This window comes from Plectropomus leopardus, chromosome 8 (genome assembly GCF_008729295.1).
Source record: "Plectropomus leopardus isolate mb chromosome 8, YSFRI_Pleo_2.0, whole genome shotgun sequence".
In the NCBI taxonomy this organism is placed as follows: Eukaryota; Metazoa; Chordata; class Actinopteri; order Perciformes; family Serranidae; genus Plectropomus; species Plectropomus leopardus.
The window spans coordinates 4,002,293-4,018,134 of NC_056470.1; the positions used below are offsets into that span (position 1 = coordinate 4,002,293).

Sequence of the window (15,842 nt, forward strand, 5' to 3'; positions counted from 1 at the left end):
CTTGGGGAATTTCCGTACAACAGAGCCTTAGAGCTGTTCTACAAAAAACCTAGAAAAATCCATTGTTCTGAGCCTGGGTGCAAACTTTGCCACTGATTACAGCCCCATCAAGAAATTATTATTTATTGTTTTTATTATTTTATTGTTGAATTTTTGTTATTATTTTTTATTTTTACATTCAGCCTTTAAAAAGCGTCATTTGTTTACGCCGCCGCGGCTCCCCGGAGAGCCTGCCCCCCGCTGCTGAAAAAAATCCTAGAGGAAACACTGCCATAGTTAGGCTGACATAGGTTTAACCTGCCGGGGGACTTCCCCTGATACGCTGAGCTCCTTTTCCTTCTCTCAATGCCGCCATCGGAAATCATGCATGTCTGTTAACTGCATTGCCATTTGCAAGCTTAGCTTAGCTCTGTGATAGCCATGTGGTACTCTCACTACCTGGGGCTCGCGATTACAGAGCCTGGGTCTGTTGAATTGCACTACGCTAATCCTGTTGCCTCTCGTGAGCATTCCTGCTCCCTTGTTTCCTAGTTTTCCTGGATCCTGGCCGTAACCTTGACTGTGCCTGACCGTGGTGATAGCTGTGCTGATGCCGCGACCCTGCCTTTGGTTGTGCTCGTGCTGTGGCTGTACTGATACTGTGCCCCTCGCTCGCCCTGAATGTGGTCTGGTCCTGGTTGCGCCGATGCTGTGATCTTGCCTTTGGACACCTCCCTTTCAACATATGCATGAGACTGTTATCATCTCCCTCAACATCATCATAGAGTGCAATACTAATTTCACACCTACCATTATTGTAATATGACATGCATCTGTTTCTATTATTGCTGTGCCTCTCTCCCCCACTCTCCCCCTCTCTCTTTCTCTTTCCTTTTTTGCCATGATTGTATTTCATTTGCTATTTACGACATCTATTGCTTGTCTGTCCGTCCTGGAAGAGGGATCCCTCATTATCCTCTACCGCTCTTCCTGAGGTTTCTTCCTTTTTCTTTTTTCCCCCGTTACAGGGGTTCTTTTTCGGGAGTTTTTCCTTGGGTGATGTGAGGGTCTAAGGGCAGAGGGATGTCGTACACTGTAAAGCCCTCTGAGGCAAACCATGTTTTGTGATAATGGGCTCTATAAATAAAACTGACTTGACTTGACTTGAAACAGTGCAGGTATTAGAGACTGAGCACAAAAAACTAATGTGAGAGAGCATTTGTGCTTGTGTGTGTGTACAGGCCTCGACATCAGAGCTAACCTTAACAACTAGTGCTGACAAAGACCAACAGATCATTACAAACACCACAGCTGACAGCTAACTGCTGACAAGCACATGTATTCTGCATGTTGGTGGACCCACCGCACTATTGGGCCAGGTCAAGTAACAGAAACAAGCATCACCACTATACCGCAAAAAAGTTTGGATGGATGCCAAAAAAACTCTTCTCCTGCAGTTATTCTTTATTTATTCCAGTAGTATTTGCATTTTGCACCTCAGCACTGCTGTCTGACTGACAAATGTCAATGTGCTGTTTAATACAGAATAAACACTGATAAAAACTAAAAAGCTACATTTTTGTTTTAGCTCCTATTTTCCACACAGATCTTTTAAAGCAGTTAATAGATACATTTCTTTCAAATTTTGGTCTCAGATTTGTTAAAATCATGTTAATGAGTACTTATTTTATTCTAAGATGACCCATGGAATAACTGATTTTTCATTTCACTCCAAAATATATATATATATATATATCCAATAATAATAATATATATATATATATATATATATATATATATATATATATATATATATATACACACACACACACACAGTTTTTTTCCTGATGTATTGGGGCATTAAGTTTAAAGCTCTTCTGTAGGCGATGAATGGTAAAAGATGTAATTGTCAGTAATTATCTATGGAGCATACTTCCTTTTCTGGTTTTTGAAGAGACAGTAGCTCATGTTCACAAATACTGATTGAACTTCCCAGATCACGGAAAAACAATTTGTAATTTAGGTTGGTTTCCCCTTTAAGGACAAAGAATGATGTTGAATATCTGTGTTAAACTCACATTCTTGTAGACCTTGAGCACCACTGGTGATGGGTGAAAGTCCATATGGAAGTCATCCACCAGCACATGGAGCTTGCGGATCTCCTCTGACATGGCATTAGACACCTGAACATGAGCAGACAGCAGGGGTTAAAACTTTCCCTCTCTTAGGACCAACTCAACCAGTATATTGTGCATCTGGCTGCTAACACTTCTGTGACACATTGAACTGTAGAGTAAGCTTTGAGGGTTTTTGTTTTGTTGTTTACCTAGACTAGTTTTGACTTGTGGGAAGTGAGAAACTGATTGGATGCTGCAAGTCCATCAATTCATAGATCATCACTGAGATTCAGTGAGGAATCTAAGGCAGGTATGTTATGATGTCATGTCGGGGTTCACCTGTCTCTCAACCTCCTCAGTGATCTTCTTGATCTTGGCCTTACAGTCCATAGTCAACAAGTCCAACTGCTTGTCTATAAACTCCAATCGGTCCTGACGGTCCTCTTTGGTCTCAAGGCAGTAGATCCTGTCACACACAAACACACCATTGCTTTTTGATAACAATATAAGATGAAGATAGTGCCTTTGTCATAATCAAAACCATTTGAATTACTTTTCCAGTCAATCCAACACTGGTTAAAAAGAGTAAAGTCCAACTGATATATCAGATTTTTTCAGTCGATATAGGCCTATTACAGATATATCTTTGTTTGCTAATATACTGATATAACATCTCTAATTTCACATAACAACCAAGTTGTTTTGCCTTAGACACTGTAAAAGTGAGCAGGCCTATGTCTGAATAAACAGACCTGCAAAACTGACAAAATTTACAAAATTAGAAGTAAACCTTTTTGAATGATGTAATATTCCATATATGTTCTTGTGTTTCCAGTCTTCAGTTCACATACAGTCTCAATCCATGCACTTGTACAATCTGCTTTTAATACTCGGCTCACCTCTGGTCTTGTGCAGCAATGTGTACAGAATCCATAATGCGGCGAAGAGCCTCAGAAATCTGTTTGGCCCTCACAGTGTGCTGCTCAAACTTGGTCTTCACCGCTGACTGTGAGATACACTCCTACACAAAGCAGCAGACAGTCCAACAATCCACACATCAACTCAACAACAATGGATGAGCTGCATGTCTCACTGGACACTTGACTACTCCAAGTCCATCTGAACTGATATCTGGATTATTTAGTTACTTGAAACCAAGCATTAGGATCTGACCTCAAATCGCCTCTCAAAGTTCTGGAACTCAAACATTCTGGCTTGAAATCCCTCTGCAAGAGCGCCACCTGAAATAGGACAACAAATGTGACACTGAGGAAAACTGGAAAATATCTTTCCACACAGTCTACATTTAGTGTGGTCTTCTCAAAGCTATTTTATGTATTATTATGGTGTAGAAAAACTGGAATCATTTTTCCACTCTCGCCCCACATGATTTACCACAAGTAAAGAACTGATATGCACTGAACAGCATTTAAATAACTATCAAACTATTTTCCATGTCTTTTCCAAAACTTCACGATTCAAAATTTCAAAACCTCACCAGGCATGAAAAAAAAGTAAGATTTGAGGATTTTCGTGACCAAACAAACACTATCAGAATCCACACTGACTAGTATACCCACCTGCTTCAGGCATTCCCTGAGCCTTCTGCACACGAGCTTGAAGTACTTCCTTGGCAGAGACGAAGAAGATGCGGTCACTGGCCTGGGCTCGGTCCACCACACCCAGCTCATCCACCAGAAAATTGGTGCAGCGGTCCATATGCTGCATGCGGACCTGACACAGAAACAACACACCTCATTGAACATTATTGAAACACAACGATGGTAACCACCGAGCCCCCAAGCTGCTGCCTGATCTAAGGCTTCTGTTAAGTCAGCAGCAGGTTAAATGTGTACTACCCACTGGTGTGAGGGGGCAGCTCCAGGTGCAAGAATACCCATGAATCAAGATGGGAAAAAAATAAATACTTGATCTAGACCTCCATTCAACTACCTGCAGCATGAAGCTGCATAAACCACTGATGTGTGGTCGCACAACAGGCACATAATCTGAGGTTCAGACATAATCCATACAAATTTTATTGTTGTGGCATTCTTTCTATTTTCATGTGTATTTCCAGGAGAAAATGTTTTTCTGAAGTAAGCTGACTGACCTCCTCCATGTATTCAGGTTCTGAGGCTGAGGCGTCCCAGCGGTTGTTGAGGATGAAAATGTTGGGACTCGAGAGCCGCTCATTGACCTTGTGAAAAAAGGACTTCTCCTGCAGGAAAACATTATTTACAAGTGTTTTGAGATATCATACAAACCCGATTTCAAAAAAGTTGGAACACTGTGTAAAATGTAAATAAAAACTAAGTGCACTGATTTGCCAATCTTTTTCACATATATTCAACTGAATACAGTACAAAGACAAGATATTTAATGTTTAAACAGAAAAACTTGCTGCAGGTGTCAAATTCAAAATGAGAGTACATTTGTCACTGTCTCAAACTAAAGATTCTTTCAAGAAAATTTGCTCTTTTTAAACATACTGGCGCCATTTAGAAGGACACATGCTGTCATGTCTCACCGTCTGCATCAGTGTAGACTCAGAGTTAGCCACCAGAACAAATACATCAGCATCCAGACAGAACTTGTCGATCCAACTGTCTAGTTCTGTGGTAACATCAATACCTGGGCTGGAGGGTAAACCACAAAGTAGAATGCCAAATTTTAAGAAATTCCATCAAGGCATTCCTAAGATATCACTTTCATGGAATGAAACAGACGAGGTCACAGTGACCTTGGCATTTAACCTATGACCAACAATGTCTAACCACTCCTTTGTTAAGTCAAAGTGGACATTTGTGCAAAATTTTATGAAAAGATATTCCTGAGATGTCACTACATACATGGTCCACACCTTTGTATAAAAAGCTGTGACCTTTCTATGACAAAGTTTACACAGAGGTCTGTGCTTCAGTGTATGCCAAGTACACAATGTGTTTTCATCATTGTATTTCTAAAGAGGTGAACAACAGGAATACTACTATCAAATTTAACTTGTGATTAGCTGCCAAACACATAATAACATTTTGCAGTTTTGCCATTTATTCCACCATTTAAGCATATGCACAATGTTATTGTGTAATCATAGCATACATAAACTAGCTTACTAGTTTAAGATTTTCTTGTTTGACACCATTTGTTTGACATTCAACATTTTACCTTTTGCCATCAGAAAATCTTATGAGACAAACAGGTGATGGAAATTAATTTATAAACTTGAGTCTGACCTGTCCACCAACACCAGATCATCCCTGAGCAGAGCACACTTGGCTTTAGGCCACATGACACAGACCAAGCTGCCGGCATCCAGGTCCTCATCCTGGTGGAGAGCATGGGCCAGCTGGTTCACTGTCTGGAAACACACACAACATCACCATCACGTGGGTTCACACCAGCTAAATGTAAATGTACAGAATGCATGGGACTTTAAAACGACATGCAAAAAATCGTTTTACCTGCACCTAACATTTTTTACTGCACCATTTGGAGCATTTGTCCTTCTTTCACTGCACTTATGTCCAAGCCCATCAGACCAAAGTTTCAGTAATGTACAGTGAAACAATTTTAAATGTTTATGGTCATTTATACAGTAAAAGGGACATTTTAATAGCTTCTCAACAAACTTAACAAAGAACCTTTTTAAATATCATAGTAAAAGTTCTTTGGTGACTTACTTTCTTCTATTTCCTATGAATATTAACTCATATTAATTAATTTATAATTAAATAAATAAATACAACTTTAACACTGACCTCTATACTTCAATTACCAATGTCGCATGATAACAATAGCTTTCAGTGCTGTTTGTAAATATGAATTGAAATTAATAAGACACAAGCAGATACTGAAAATGCGTCCGTGCGTTCACACCGGACGCAGAGCGAGCGCTTTGCGAAGTGTGTTTCAATTCAAAGTTAATGCAAAGACGATGGCAGATACGAATTTGGGCCGGGCAGCATGGACATGAAAAATTTCAAGTGGGGCTGTGCTGTGAGTGACAGTCTGTCAGTTGATATTTTCTTGATACTGACACAAGAGAGCTACATTCAGCATCAGGGGGGTCTTCCAGACAGGAGATTTAAACTCTGGGTCTAACCATGAACTCTGAGTTGATTTACTCCAAGATGGGAAACTCTGAGTATTCGGTTCCAGAACAGCTGATCTGAATTAGTTCAATCAACTCTGAGTAGTACGACCTCAATAAAAGGCCATTGTGAACGGAGCCCCGATACCTCGATTCACCATAGCAACGGCTGAAAAAAGAAACCAAGCTACTTTATCCCATTGGAACTAGTGGTCCTCATGCTAACTATGGCGAATATGAGCCCATATTTAGTAGAAAAGTAACACCGCTGCAGCAGCTAAGGAGACAAAAGCGGCATGGGAGAAAACAACTGCTTGTGTCATTTGTGTTAAAGTGTTAGTTTGACTGCAAATGTCCATTGACTTAACATTAATCGCACCTTATTAAAATCGTAGCACACAAGTGAAAAATTGGTGGATTGAATACATTTTTTGATTTTCATTTAGGTGCAATCCCCCAGGGGGAAAATGCACTTGGAAGCAACTGAAAATTAAATATAAAAACATCATTCAGAAAGGTAAGGCATATTTCGCTCAGCCATGATTGTAGGCCAGCCTCACTTTGGTTTTATTCATATTTGACGTTAAACAAAGTAAATATTCATTCAGTGGCTATTTCAACATATAGTCATTTAAACCCCAACAGAATGCTGTTTCAACACATATATGTCCTCTCGCCTTTTATCCTCCTGAGTAAATTGAGATATTGATATAAATCACACACTGAACACGATATCAACTTTCTTCATGGGACTGAGAATTACTATGATGATTTTGTATTAGATTATGGTGCATACAAATGTGGGAATGGTACTTTTAAGTAGCTAACTGATATTTGATTATCAATTTTGTTTTCTGTCTTTTGTTTTATGATGGCATTTTAGCTTTTTGGATGCTTTTTAGATTTAATTTATCATTGGAGTTTTGCTTTATTTTATTGTTTTTAACATATTCATTTTATAAAATATTTTTTACATTTTATTTATTTTATCCATACTGGAGTTATTAATTTGTAGATTAAAATATTGGTGATGTGTATATGAAAATTCAATAATGTACTGATTATAAAAAAAATTACATCTGCGTTCTACTCAGCCAAGTGGTGTGTGAGATTGGATATGTAAGTAATATATTATTAAGATAAATTATTGAGTACCATTCTAACAGATATTCATCGGGTAATGACAGCACATCCAATCGAGGTCTGAAAATTGTCTCCTGACATAAGGCACTGCGTAATAATTCTGCTTCGATATCTATTGGATTGCAAAAATACAGACAATCCGTGTCTGACAGCTTGCTTCAGGTGGGAAGAGACAGGTATAAACTTGGGATTTCTTATGAAAGCTGCCAGCAAGCAGGTTATATTCACAGCAGAGCCCTTTTAGAGAGAGTGGCGTCATCTTTGTTCACTCCAATGGACCGTTTTTTCACAGCAATGGCATAACGTGGAGCATCTCAATCAATAGTTCCCTGAAGTAGCATTAATTGTAAGTGGCACAGTTGAGTTGCAGCAGAGAAAACCATTTGTGATGGGCTTTAACAGGGTGAGACGTCTAAGGAATCGTTTTTGATATTATCAGCATATCTTAGCTAAATTAACGTGCATTAAAGCATGATATTGGATTATCTGCCGCTAAATTAGAAGATTTACGAAGCAATAGCAGACATGCTAACAGAGTAGGCTAACGTTAGTACACTGTACTGTATATACTGAACACATACCCACTTAGCCGCTAACAGCCTGTTAATTTAAAATGTCCTGCTCTTGAGTAATTTCATCTAAGATTGGGGAGTTAAATGGGAGAAAAGGCTTGTGTGATTTATTTTACAGCTCAGTGTGAGTTACACGTCAGCTTTGTTAAGGATAACATGGTTCTTGATAGCAGAGTGCTATTTTATGGTACATACGTATTGATATGGATTAAGAGGGCACGTTTGAGACGAATAAACAATGTAAAAAAAAAAACATTACTGTACACAGAAATGTAATTTAAGGGTGAACGTTTTTAGCTTTGTGATTCTGTTGACTCCATTTGTCTTTATTATGTTACAGCTCAGCTGATTTTCCAATGATGGCAAAGGGAGGGAAGCTGAAAGACCTGAATGAGATCACAGGGTGGGTCATTTAGAAAATGAAACACACTAGGCTCTGCTTCCTCTCTCTTTCTTGCTCTCTGGCATTCATATTTAAGGCATAACTGCTGATCAGTGACTCTAGGATCCTCATTGTGTGCTTATCCTTTTTACTGCTCACCACCTTGGGTCTGTTGAACTGCACTACACTAATCCCGTTGCCTCTCCGGAGCATTCCTGCTCCCTTGTTTCCCAGCTTTCCCGGATTCTGGACGCAACCCTGGCTGTGCCTGATCGTGGTGATATCTGTGCTGGCACTGTGACCCTGCCTTTGGTTGTGCTTGTACTGTGGCTACACTGATACTGTACCCCCCCGCTTGCCCTGATCGTGGTCTTGGTCCTGGTTGCGCCGATGCTGTTATCATGCCTTTGGACACCTCCCTATCAATATATGCATGAGACTCTTATCAAAACCCACAATATCATCACAGAGTGCATTTGATTTTTCACACCTGTCATTATTGTAAAATGACATGCGTCTGTTTCCGCTATTGCTGTGCCTCTCTCCCCCTCTCTCCCCCTCCGCCCCTCTGTTTCTCTTTCCTTTTTGCCACAGTTGTATTTCATTTGTTATTTACGACATCTATTGCACGTCTGTCCGTCCTGGAAGAGGGATCCCTCATCATCCTCTGCCACTCTTCCTGAGGTTTCTTCCTCTTCCTCCCCCCCCGTTACAGGGGTTCTTTTTCGGGAGTTTTCCTTGGGTAATGTGAGGGTCTAAGGGCAGAGGGATGTCGTACACTGTAAAGCCCTCTGAGGCAAACCATGTTTTGTGATAATGGGCTCTATAAATAAAATTGACTTGACTAGGCTTGATGGGGAATTATTCTAAGCACTACTGTTACACTGTTGTATTATATTATATTTTATTATGGTGTTATATAAGTAATCTTGTTATTGTATATTGATAACTTACAATAGGAGCACCAGGTGCAGGAGGAACTATTTCGAAGCAGGTTATAAAAACACAGAGGGCTCTCGTTTAATGCAGTTCATTAACATATAAATCCAGTATAGGGCAATATTACACGGCCTAATGAAGGCTCTCCTCTGGAGTGCAGATCTGACTAATTCGTGCACTCACATGCAGTGGTTTACACTTTGTATTAAAATATTAACAGTAGTGTGACGACATAGAACAATGAAGTAGCTTTACCTTTTTAAACAAACGATAAAAGCTTGGACACACAGACAGGCAGGCTGACAAAGGATCAAAGTCTGATAAATGATTAAAAAAGGATCAATATTTGTAGGCCTTTCATATGAAACACTATAGACAAATGCTGAGGTTAGCACAGCAAAAGCTAATTTCCAAGCCAGTCATTCACTATAAGAAGTGCAAACTTAACACAACTAACAAAGTTTCATAACTGAAGTTGGGGAAGAAACACGCCTCATCTCCCAAAGTGGTTTCCCATCCAGGCCTACAAAGGTATGTCTGACCCTCTCTCCTGTCCTTTTCTCCCTCTCTCTTTCAGCAAAAGAGCTACACGGGATTCAATGGAGGCTTGAGACTCCCTGCATTAAGACAGCACCCTCATCCTGAGTGTCAGCTCCCTGTCCTCTGCAAGCCTTTCCCTGTTTCTTATTTTTACTAAACCATATACAAGGCTTTCCATAGTGTGCTCTTTGTTTGGGTAAAATGTTCTAATGCAGTTTTTGAAAATAATAACCTCAGATTTTTTGTAGTTGTAATCTGTGGTGAGTGTAAGACTTCTACTGCTGGCATTACTCAACAACATTTTCCTCATCTGCGTGTCAGTGTGATTTTCTCTACACGCCTGGATCGTCCCCGTGCAGCACAGCAAAGCATGGTGCAGACTCTCTGAGAAGACACCACAAGAGAAGGACATATACAAACTGCTTAATGTGCTATTTATATTTCTGAGTTTAATAGATATTAATTTAATTAATTGATTGCAGTAAGTCAGTAGAAAGAGATTAAGATAAATAAAATACACGTTTATATATATATAAGCAATAAACAGCAACCTGCTCCTTTTTAAGGTAAGTCTAAAATATTTCAGCATAACCATATATGTCATATTCACATCACTCATTTATACTATGTAATTATGCATTTTACATATAAAAGTACTATACATATACAGTATGTATACGTGTGTGTGTGTATATATATATAGAGAGAGAGATTTTAAATATTTTGTATGTTAAATTATATTTCATTTTTTGTATTTTACTCATATTTAACCCTTATCTTGCACGCAGTTGCTTTTTTATCTGTTGCCTCTGACTCTTGAGCTGCTGAAATGTGCGAATCTCCCGAGTGTGAGATTAATTAGTCTAATCTAACCCTAGCCGTTAACATTAATCTTCTAATACAAGCATGTTTTACTTAAAAAAACAATATAATAATTAAAGCTGCAAGGAGCAATGAACGGGCCCTTGCACCTCCGCGCACGGGGCTACTTGCTGGACACCGACTGATGCGGCCGTATCTCTCTGGGAAGGGCAACACTGCAGGCAGCAGTGAATTAGTGTTTCCTTCTTGTAATACCGAGACTGGAGCTGTGCTAAGTAACTTTAGCAGGTGTAGTTGCATGTGTTGTAATCTGACACTTACAGAGCTGTTGCAGGTTTACTCACAGCAAAAGCATGGGAAAAATGACAGTATATTTCTCCTTTTTCCCTGATGATCACACTAAGTACCTAAATGTGTTTCTTGTTGCTGCTTAAATATAACGCCGCTGAGAGATTCTGAAAAATTGCTAAGTACAATAAAGTCAGCATGTTCGTTGTCCGCTCCTCCTGTACCCTGAAACCTTAGATCATCTTGTTCATTTGCAGAAAGATGAGGCCATTGTTTTTCACATAACAGTATGTACTTCAATGTTGCTTACTGTAAAAAAACTCCGACTGATTGCACCACCGTCCACTGTTCTGCAACGCTCTCTGTCACAATGTCCTTAAGTGCTGAGAGTACTTTAACAATGAAGTAAAAGAGCACTTTGACTTTGACCCTCTCTCTCTCTCTCTCTCTGTCTCTCTCTCTTCTGTGTCTGTGTGTGTGGTAGAGTCAAAGCTGCAGCTGGCAGAAGTGTGAAACAGGGCTGTATTTGCTCTACTCTGCTGCTTTTAGAGTGCTGAGAGTTGGGTCAACAATGTAAGAGCTCCATCTGCTGGACAACTATAGAATGCAACCATTTTAAAACCACCCAGCATCCTTTTCTGCATTATATGGTCTGTGAACAGAGCTTTCCTTTCAGCGCATTTGGGAAAGAGATATGTGCATAGGCTGATTTGCTCCATTATGTCTGTAAAAGGCTCATATCAGATGATAATATAGGTATATTGAAAAATCAGTCGGGCTTTAGCAGAAATGGTAAAAAAATTGGCCAAAAAATTTTAACAAAATTAAAATTGGTGGGATTTCTGTTGTGTTTAGGGCATGGCTCCAAGAGGCTTTTCTGTAAGTCTTGGGCCTTTACATGAGTTTCTTAGCTCTAGGTTAAACGGCTCTCGGGGGCTGCTTCGTTAAAAAATTAGTAGGTGGAGCTAGAGAGCACATTTTGGCACATCACAGCAAAAGAATCATATCAAATAACACATCATAGGACTATTGATGTGTATACTACATTTCATGAGTTTTTAAGCATCTTTAGCCCCTCAAACACAACTTCCTGTTGTATGACGAAGAACACAGAAGAACGTCAACAGCTTTTGATGAAATCAAAAACAACTCGTAATTTAACATCAGGAAATACTGATGTCCAGATTTGAAGTTGATCAGATGAAATCTGTAGGACAAGTGTTTCAAGAAACAGACACTAAAATTACAAAAAATATGAAAATTCAAATTAAAATGGAGCACAACCTGTTGGGTTGAGGGCATGGCTCCAAGAGGCTTTTTTGTAGGTCTTGGGCTTTTGAACATGTCTGTCAAGTTTCATAGCTCTAGGTTAAATGGTCTGCGGGGGCTGCTTCGTTGAAATTTTCTAGGGGGTGCTCAAGAGACATTTTTGCACATCAATGTAAAAAAATCATATAAGATTTCACCATTTAGGATTTCTGATGGATCTAGCCACATTTGGTGAGTATGGGTGTATGCCTTGGCCCGCAAAAAAAGCTTCCTGTTTTATGGCGAATAGTGCGTAACTATGGCGACAGTGTTTGATGAAAACTCAAAAAAAAAATTCTGTGCATCATGACAGTCTTTGCAGTATTATGAGAGTATTTGAGGTTGCTCGGGTGAACCTGCTACAGGACACACATTAAAGTGTAATAAAAAGTAACTTCCTGTTACCACTAGGTGGCACTATGACTGTGATTCAAAATTGCGCTGCAGTTTTCAGGCCTGGATTCTCATCAAATGTGTGAAATTTTGTTAAGATCTGATCATCTGGGATCAAGTTATGACACTTTTTGATGTCATGTCGGAACATCGAAATTCGCCATGGCATCACAGGAATACCATTCAACAAAAAATGACAATATTCATTTTTTTTGTGTAAAACTTTGTCTTTCCTGTGTCAATAGGTGGCGCTCTCACTATCGTGTGAAATTGTCATATAGATGTGTTCAAGGCAGGACTCTCAGCAAGCATGTGAAGTTTGATGCAGACTGGATCATGTACAACTGAGTTAAAAACCACTTCCTGTTTGGTGGCAAAACATGTAACTTCTTGGCCCCAGAACTTCCACACCGTTGATCAATGGTGTGGAAGTTCAGACCGTTCGGTGCCAGTGAAAACTGGCTCTCATGATTGCTTAAAATTGTCATATAGATGTGCTCAAGGCTAGACTCCTATCAAACATGTGAAGTTTGGGTCATATTGGACCATTTACATCAGTTACATACCACTTCCTGTTTACTTCCTGGTTAATGGCAGAACATGCAAATTAGATGCCTTATACAGATCACACAGTGTGGTATAAACTCATGATTTGAACAACTTTTGCTGTCAAAGGTCATATGAAGGTAGCCATAATATTTGAAGTCAATCTGATGAAAGCTCTAGGACAAGTTCTCAAGATTACAACCCCTGAAAATGGCCAAAAATACACCAAAATTACAACTTCAAATCAAAATGGCTGACTTCCTGTTGGCTTTACGGTACGGCCCCAAGAGACTTTTTTGTAGGTACTAGGGTGTTGCACAGGCCTCCAAAGTTTCACAGCTCTAGGTAAAACGTGCTGCGGGGGCTGCTTCGTTGAAAATCAGTGGGGGGCACAACTGATACATTTCCTCCCACCCACGCAGGAGACTATTAAAATATCAAATTTTTCACCAGACCTGATAAGTCTGCAAAGTTTCTTGACTTTTTGAATATGTTAAAGCCCTCAAAAAGGCAATTCATTTGAGAGATCAATTAATTAATTAATTAATTAATAATGATAACAACAATAACTCCTTCAGTTTCAAAAGGGTCCTCGCACCGTTCGGTGCTCGGGCCCTAATGAAACTACATACAATGCGCTGCGTGTATATTGTAAATCAAAAATCGAAGTTTTGTCTCTCCGTATAATGAATTCATATGGCCCGTCAGACACTTTGGGAACTTTTCGAAGCCTCCATGTGTCACGAAACGCCCAAGCATTTTGAACTTCCGTTGTCATTACTCTGTTTATTCTAGTGCACTAGTCATATCCACATCACTCATATTTATACTATATAATTATACATTTTATAAAAGTACTATATTTATTTATTTATTTTATATATTTTACGTTTTACAATATATTTTATTTTTTGTATCTTAACAATATTTAACCCTTATTTAGCACTCAGTCTATTTTTTTCTATTGCCTCTGACTCTTGAGTTGCTGAAATGTGTGAATCTCCCAAGTGTGAGTTTGATCAGTCTAATCTAACCCTGGCTGTTAACATTAATCTTCAAATATAAGAATGTTTTACTTTTAAAAACAATATAATAATGAGACTAAAGACAATGCGCTCCCTGTATATTGTAAATCAATGCGGTTATTGACTGCTAATTAGCAAAAATGAGTTTTGTCTCCCCGTACAATGTATTCAAACGGCCCACCAGACACGTGTCACGTGACGCCAGAGCATTTTGAACCTCTGTTGTCATTACTCTGTTTATTCTAGTGCACTAGTTCACAGAGTCAGTTACCATTGTGACTGACTCAGAGTTTGACTTAACTCTGAGTCTCTTAACATACAGAGTTTTCACATAACCTGCTTCCTGGAATACCCCCCAGGACTGTGCTGAGACAGAACAAATAAGGACTCAGAGATTCGTGAGCAAAGATATAAAGTTATATATTCAGCTCTGAAAATACACCTGTGTCATGTGTTAGCTATATTTGTTGAGTTGCTTTTCAGCAAAATGCTCTGAGTGATTTAAATGGGTCTTTTATAGTGGAAAGTAAAATGGAGGTTGTGCAATGTGCTGTGAAGAGTGTGTGTCTTGGTTCACTCTGCTTCAGAGCATGAAGCATGCCTGTTTACATCCACCTTTCTGTTGTATTTAACTGCAAATCACGTTAGCCGCTAGCTGCCTCTCTTAGCTAATATAAGCACAACCACAGCTGCTGAGAGCAATTTTTTGTTTGTTTGTTTGTATTTGTTCAAAATACTCCAAAAATAAACAAGTGACCAAATACAAGCCAGTAACGCGAAGCAATTTTTTTTTCATGTTTTGTGTGAACACAGTCAGAATCATGATGTGAAATTGAGAGTGTGTGAATAATGTGGTATTTCAAGGTCTGTATTCACAGCAAATACCACTCTTACAAACTGAAGTTGCAGACAATTGGAGGTATGGCATTGTGGAATGGAGACAAACTGGCCTGCATGCTCTGAGTGCTGCTCACCTTTATGCTCTTCTTCTCCTCAGAGCCTTCAGTGAGGAGAAAGGCCTCATTGCCATCTGTGCCCTCCACCCTCAGGAAGCAGTTGGTAGTGTGTCCTATTCCAGAAGGCAGCACCTTGTCACACAGCATGGCGTTGATCACTGAGCTCTTCCCATTACTGGTCCTACAGAACAAACACAATACCTGTCAGCACTGCACGTAGTCTTTTCACAGCTTTTCCCAGTTGATTTTTTTATACTTCTAGCATTAGGTCAAATTTGTAGATCTTTAACAGCCAGACAAAACTGGTTATGAAACTACTTCACTGTTGTTTTCTGAATGCCCACACACAGCACACAATGGTTCTTGGAGCACTTTCTCTGAATCCATTAATACTTGTTAGCGCCAGGACCAGACAGTTGGCACAAAGTTTACGTAACTGTAGTCCCCTAAAAGTGTTGCCGGGTCAATCACTATCATTAGAACGAATAGGCTAAAATGAATAACTAACTGGGCTGAGCCATGTAGACTGAGAAATAGCTTCTCTCTGAGGCAGTAGGTTAGGGTAGATTTGTCTAAAAGCCATTTAAATACTTATTTTCTGAGTGTTTAGGAAAACAAACAACAGCTGTGCATGCGTGTTCATGTCAGCATGGCCTACACCAAATGTAATTGGCTGAAATAAGATCATGTGAGAAGTGATGTGTAAACACAGAATACAGACAGCCAGAAAATGAGTTAC

General features: G+C 39.4%; 1 protein-coding gene across 1 annotated transcript in view; it reads right to left on the reverse strand.

The window, feature by feature from the left end:
* The window catches only part of mfn2 (mitofusin 2), a 39,914-nt gene that overhangs the window by 12,564 nt on the left and 11,508 nt on the right, over window positions 1–15,842 (reverse strand). The window contains exons 4-12 of the mRNA XM_042491118.1: window positions 15,122–15,284; window positions 5,333–5,457; window positions 4,627–4,735; window positions 4,210–4,317; window positions 3,677–3,830; window positions 3,270–3,337; window positions 2,996–3,117; window positions 2,436–2,562; window positions 2,058–2,162 (exon numbers count right to left, since the gene is read on the reverse strand). Of these exons, the coding sequence (XP_042347052.1) occupies window positions 2,058–2,162; window positions 2,436–2,562; window positions 2,996–3,117; window positions 3,270–3,337; window positions 3,677–3,830; window positions 4,210–4,317; window positions 4,627–4,735; window positions 5,333–5,457; window positions 15,122–15,284 (1,081 nt within the window). The remainder of the gene's footprint in view (window positions 1–2,057; window positions 2,163–2,435; window positions 2,563–2,995; window positions 3,118–3,269; window positions 3,338–3,676; window positions 3,831–4,209; window positions 4,318–4,626; window positions 4,736–5,332; window positions 5,458–15,121; window positions 15,285–15,842) is intronic.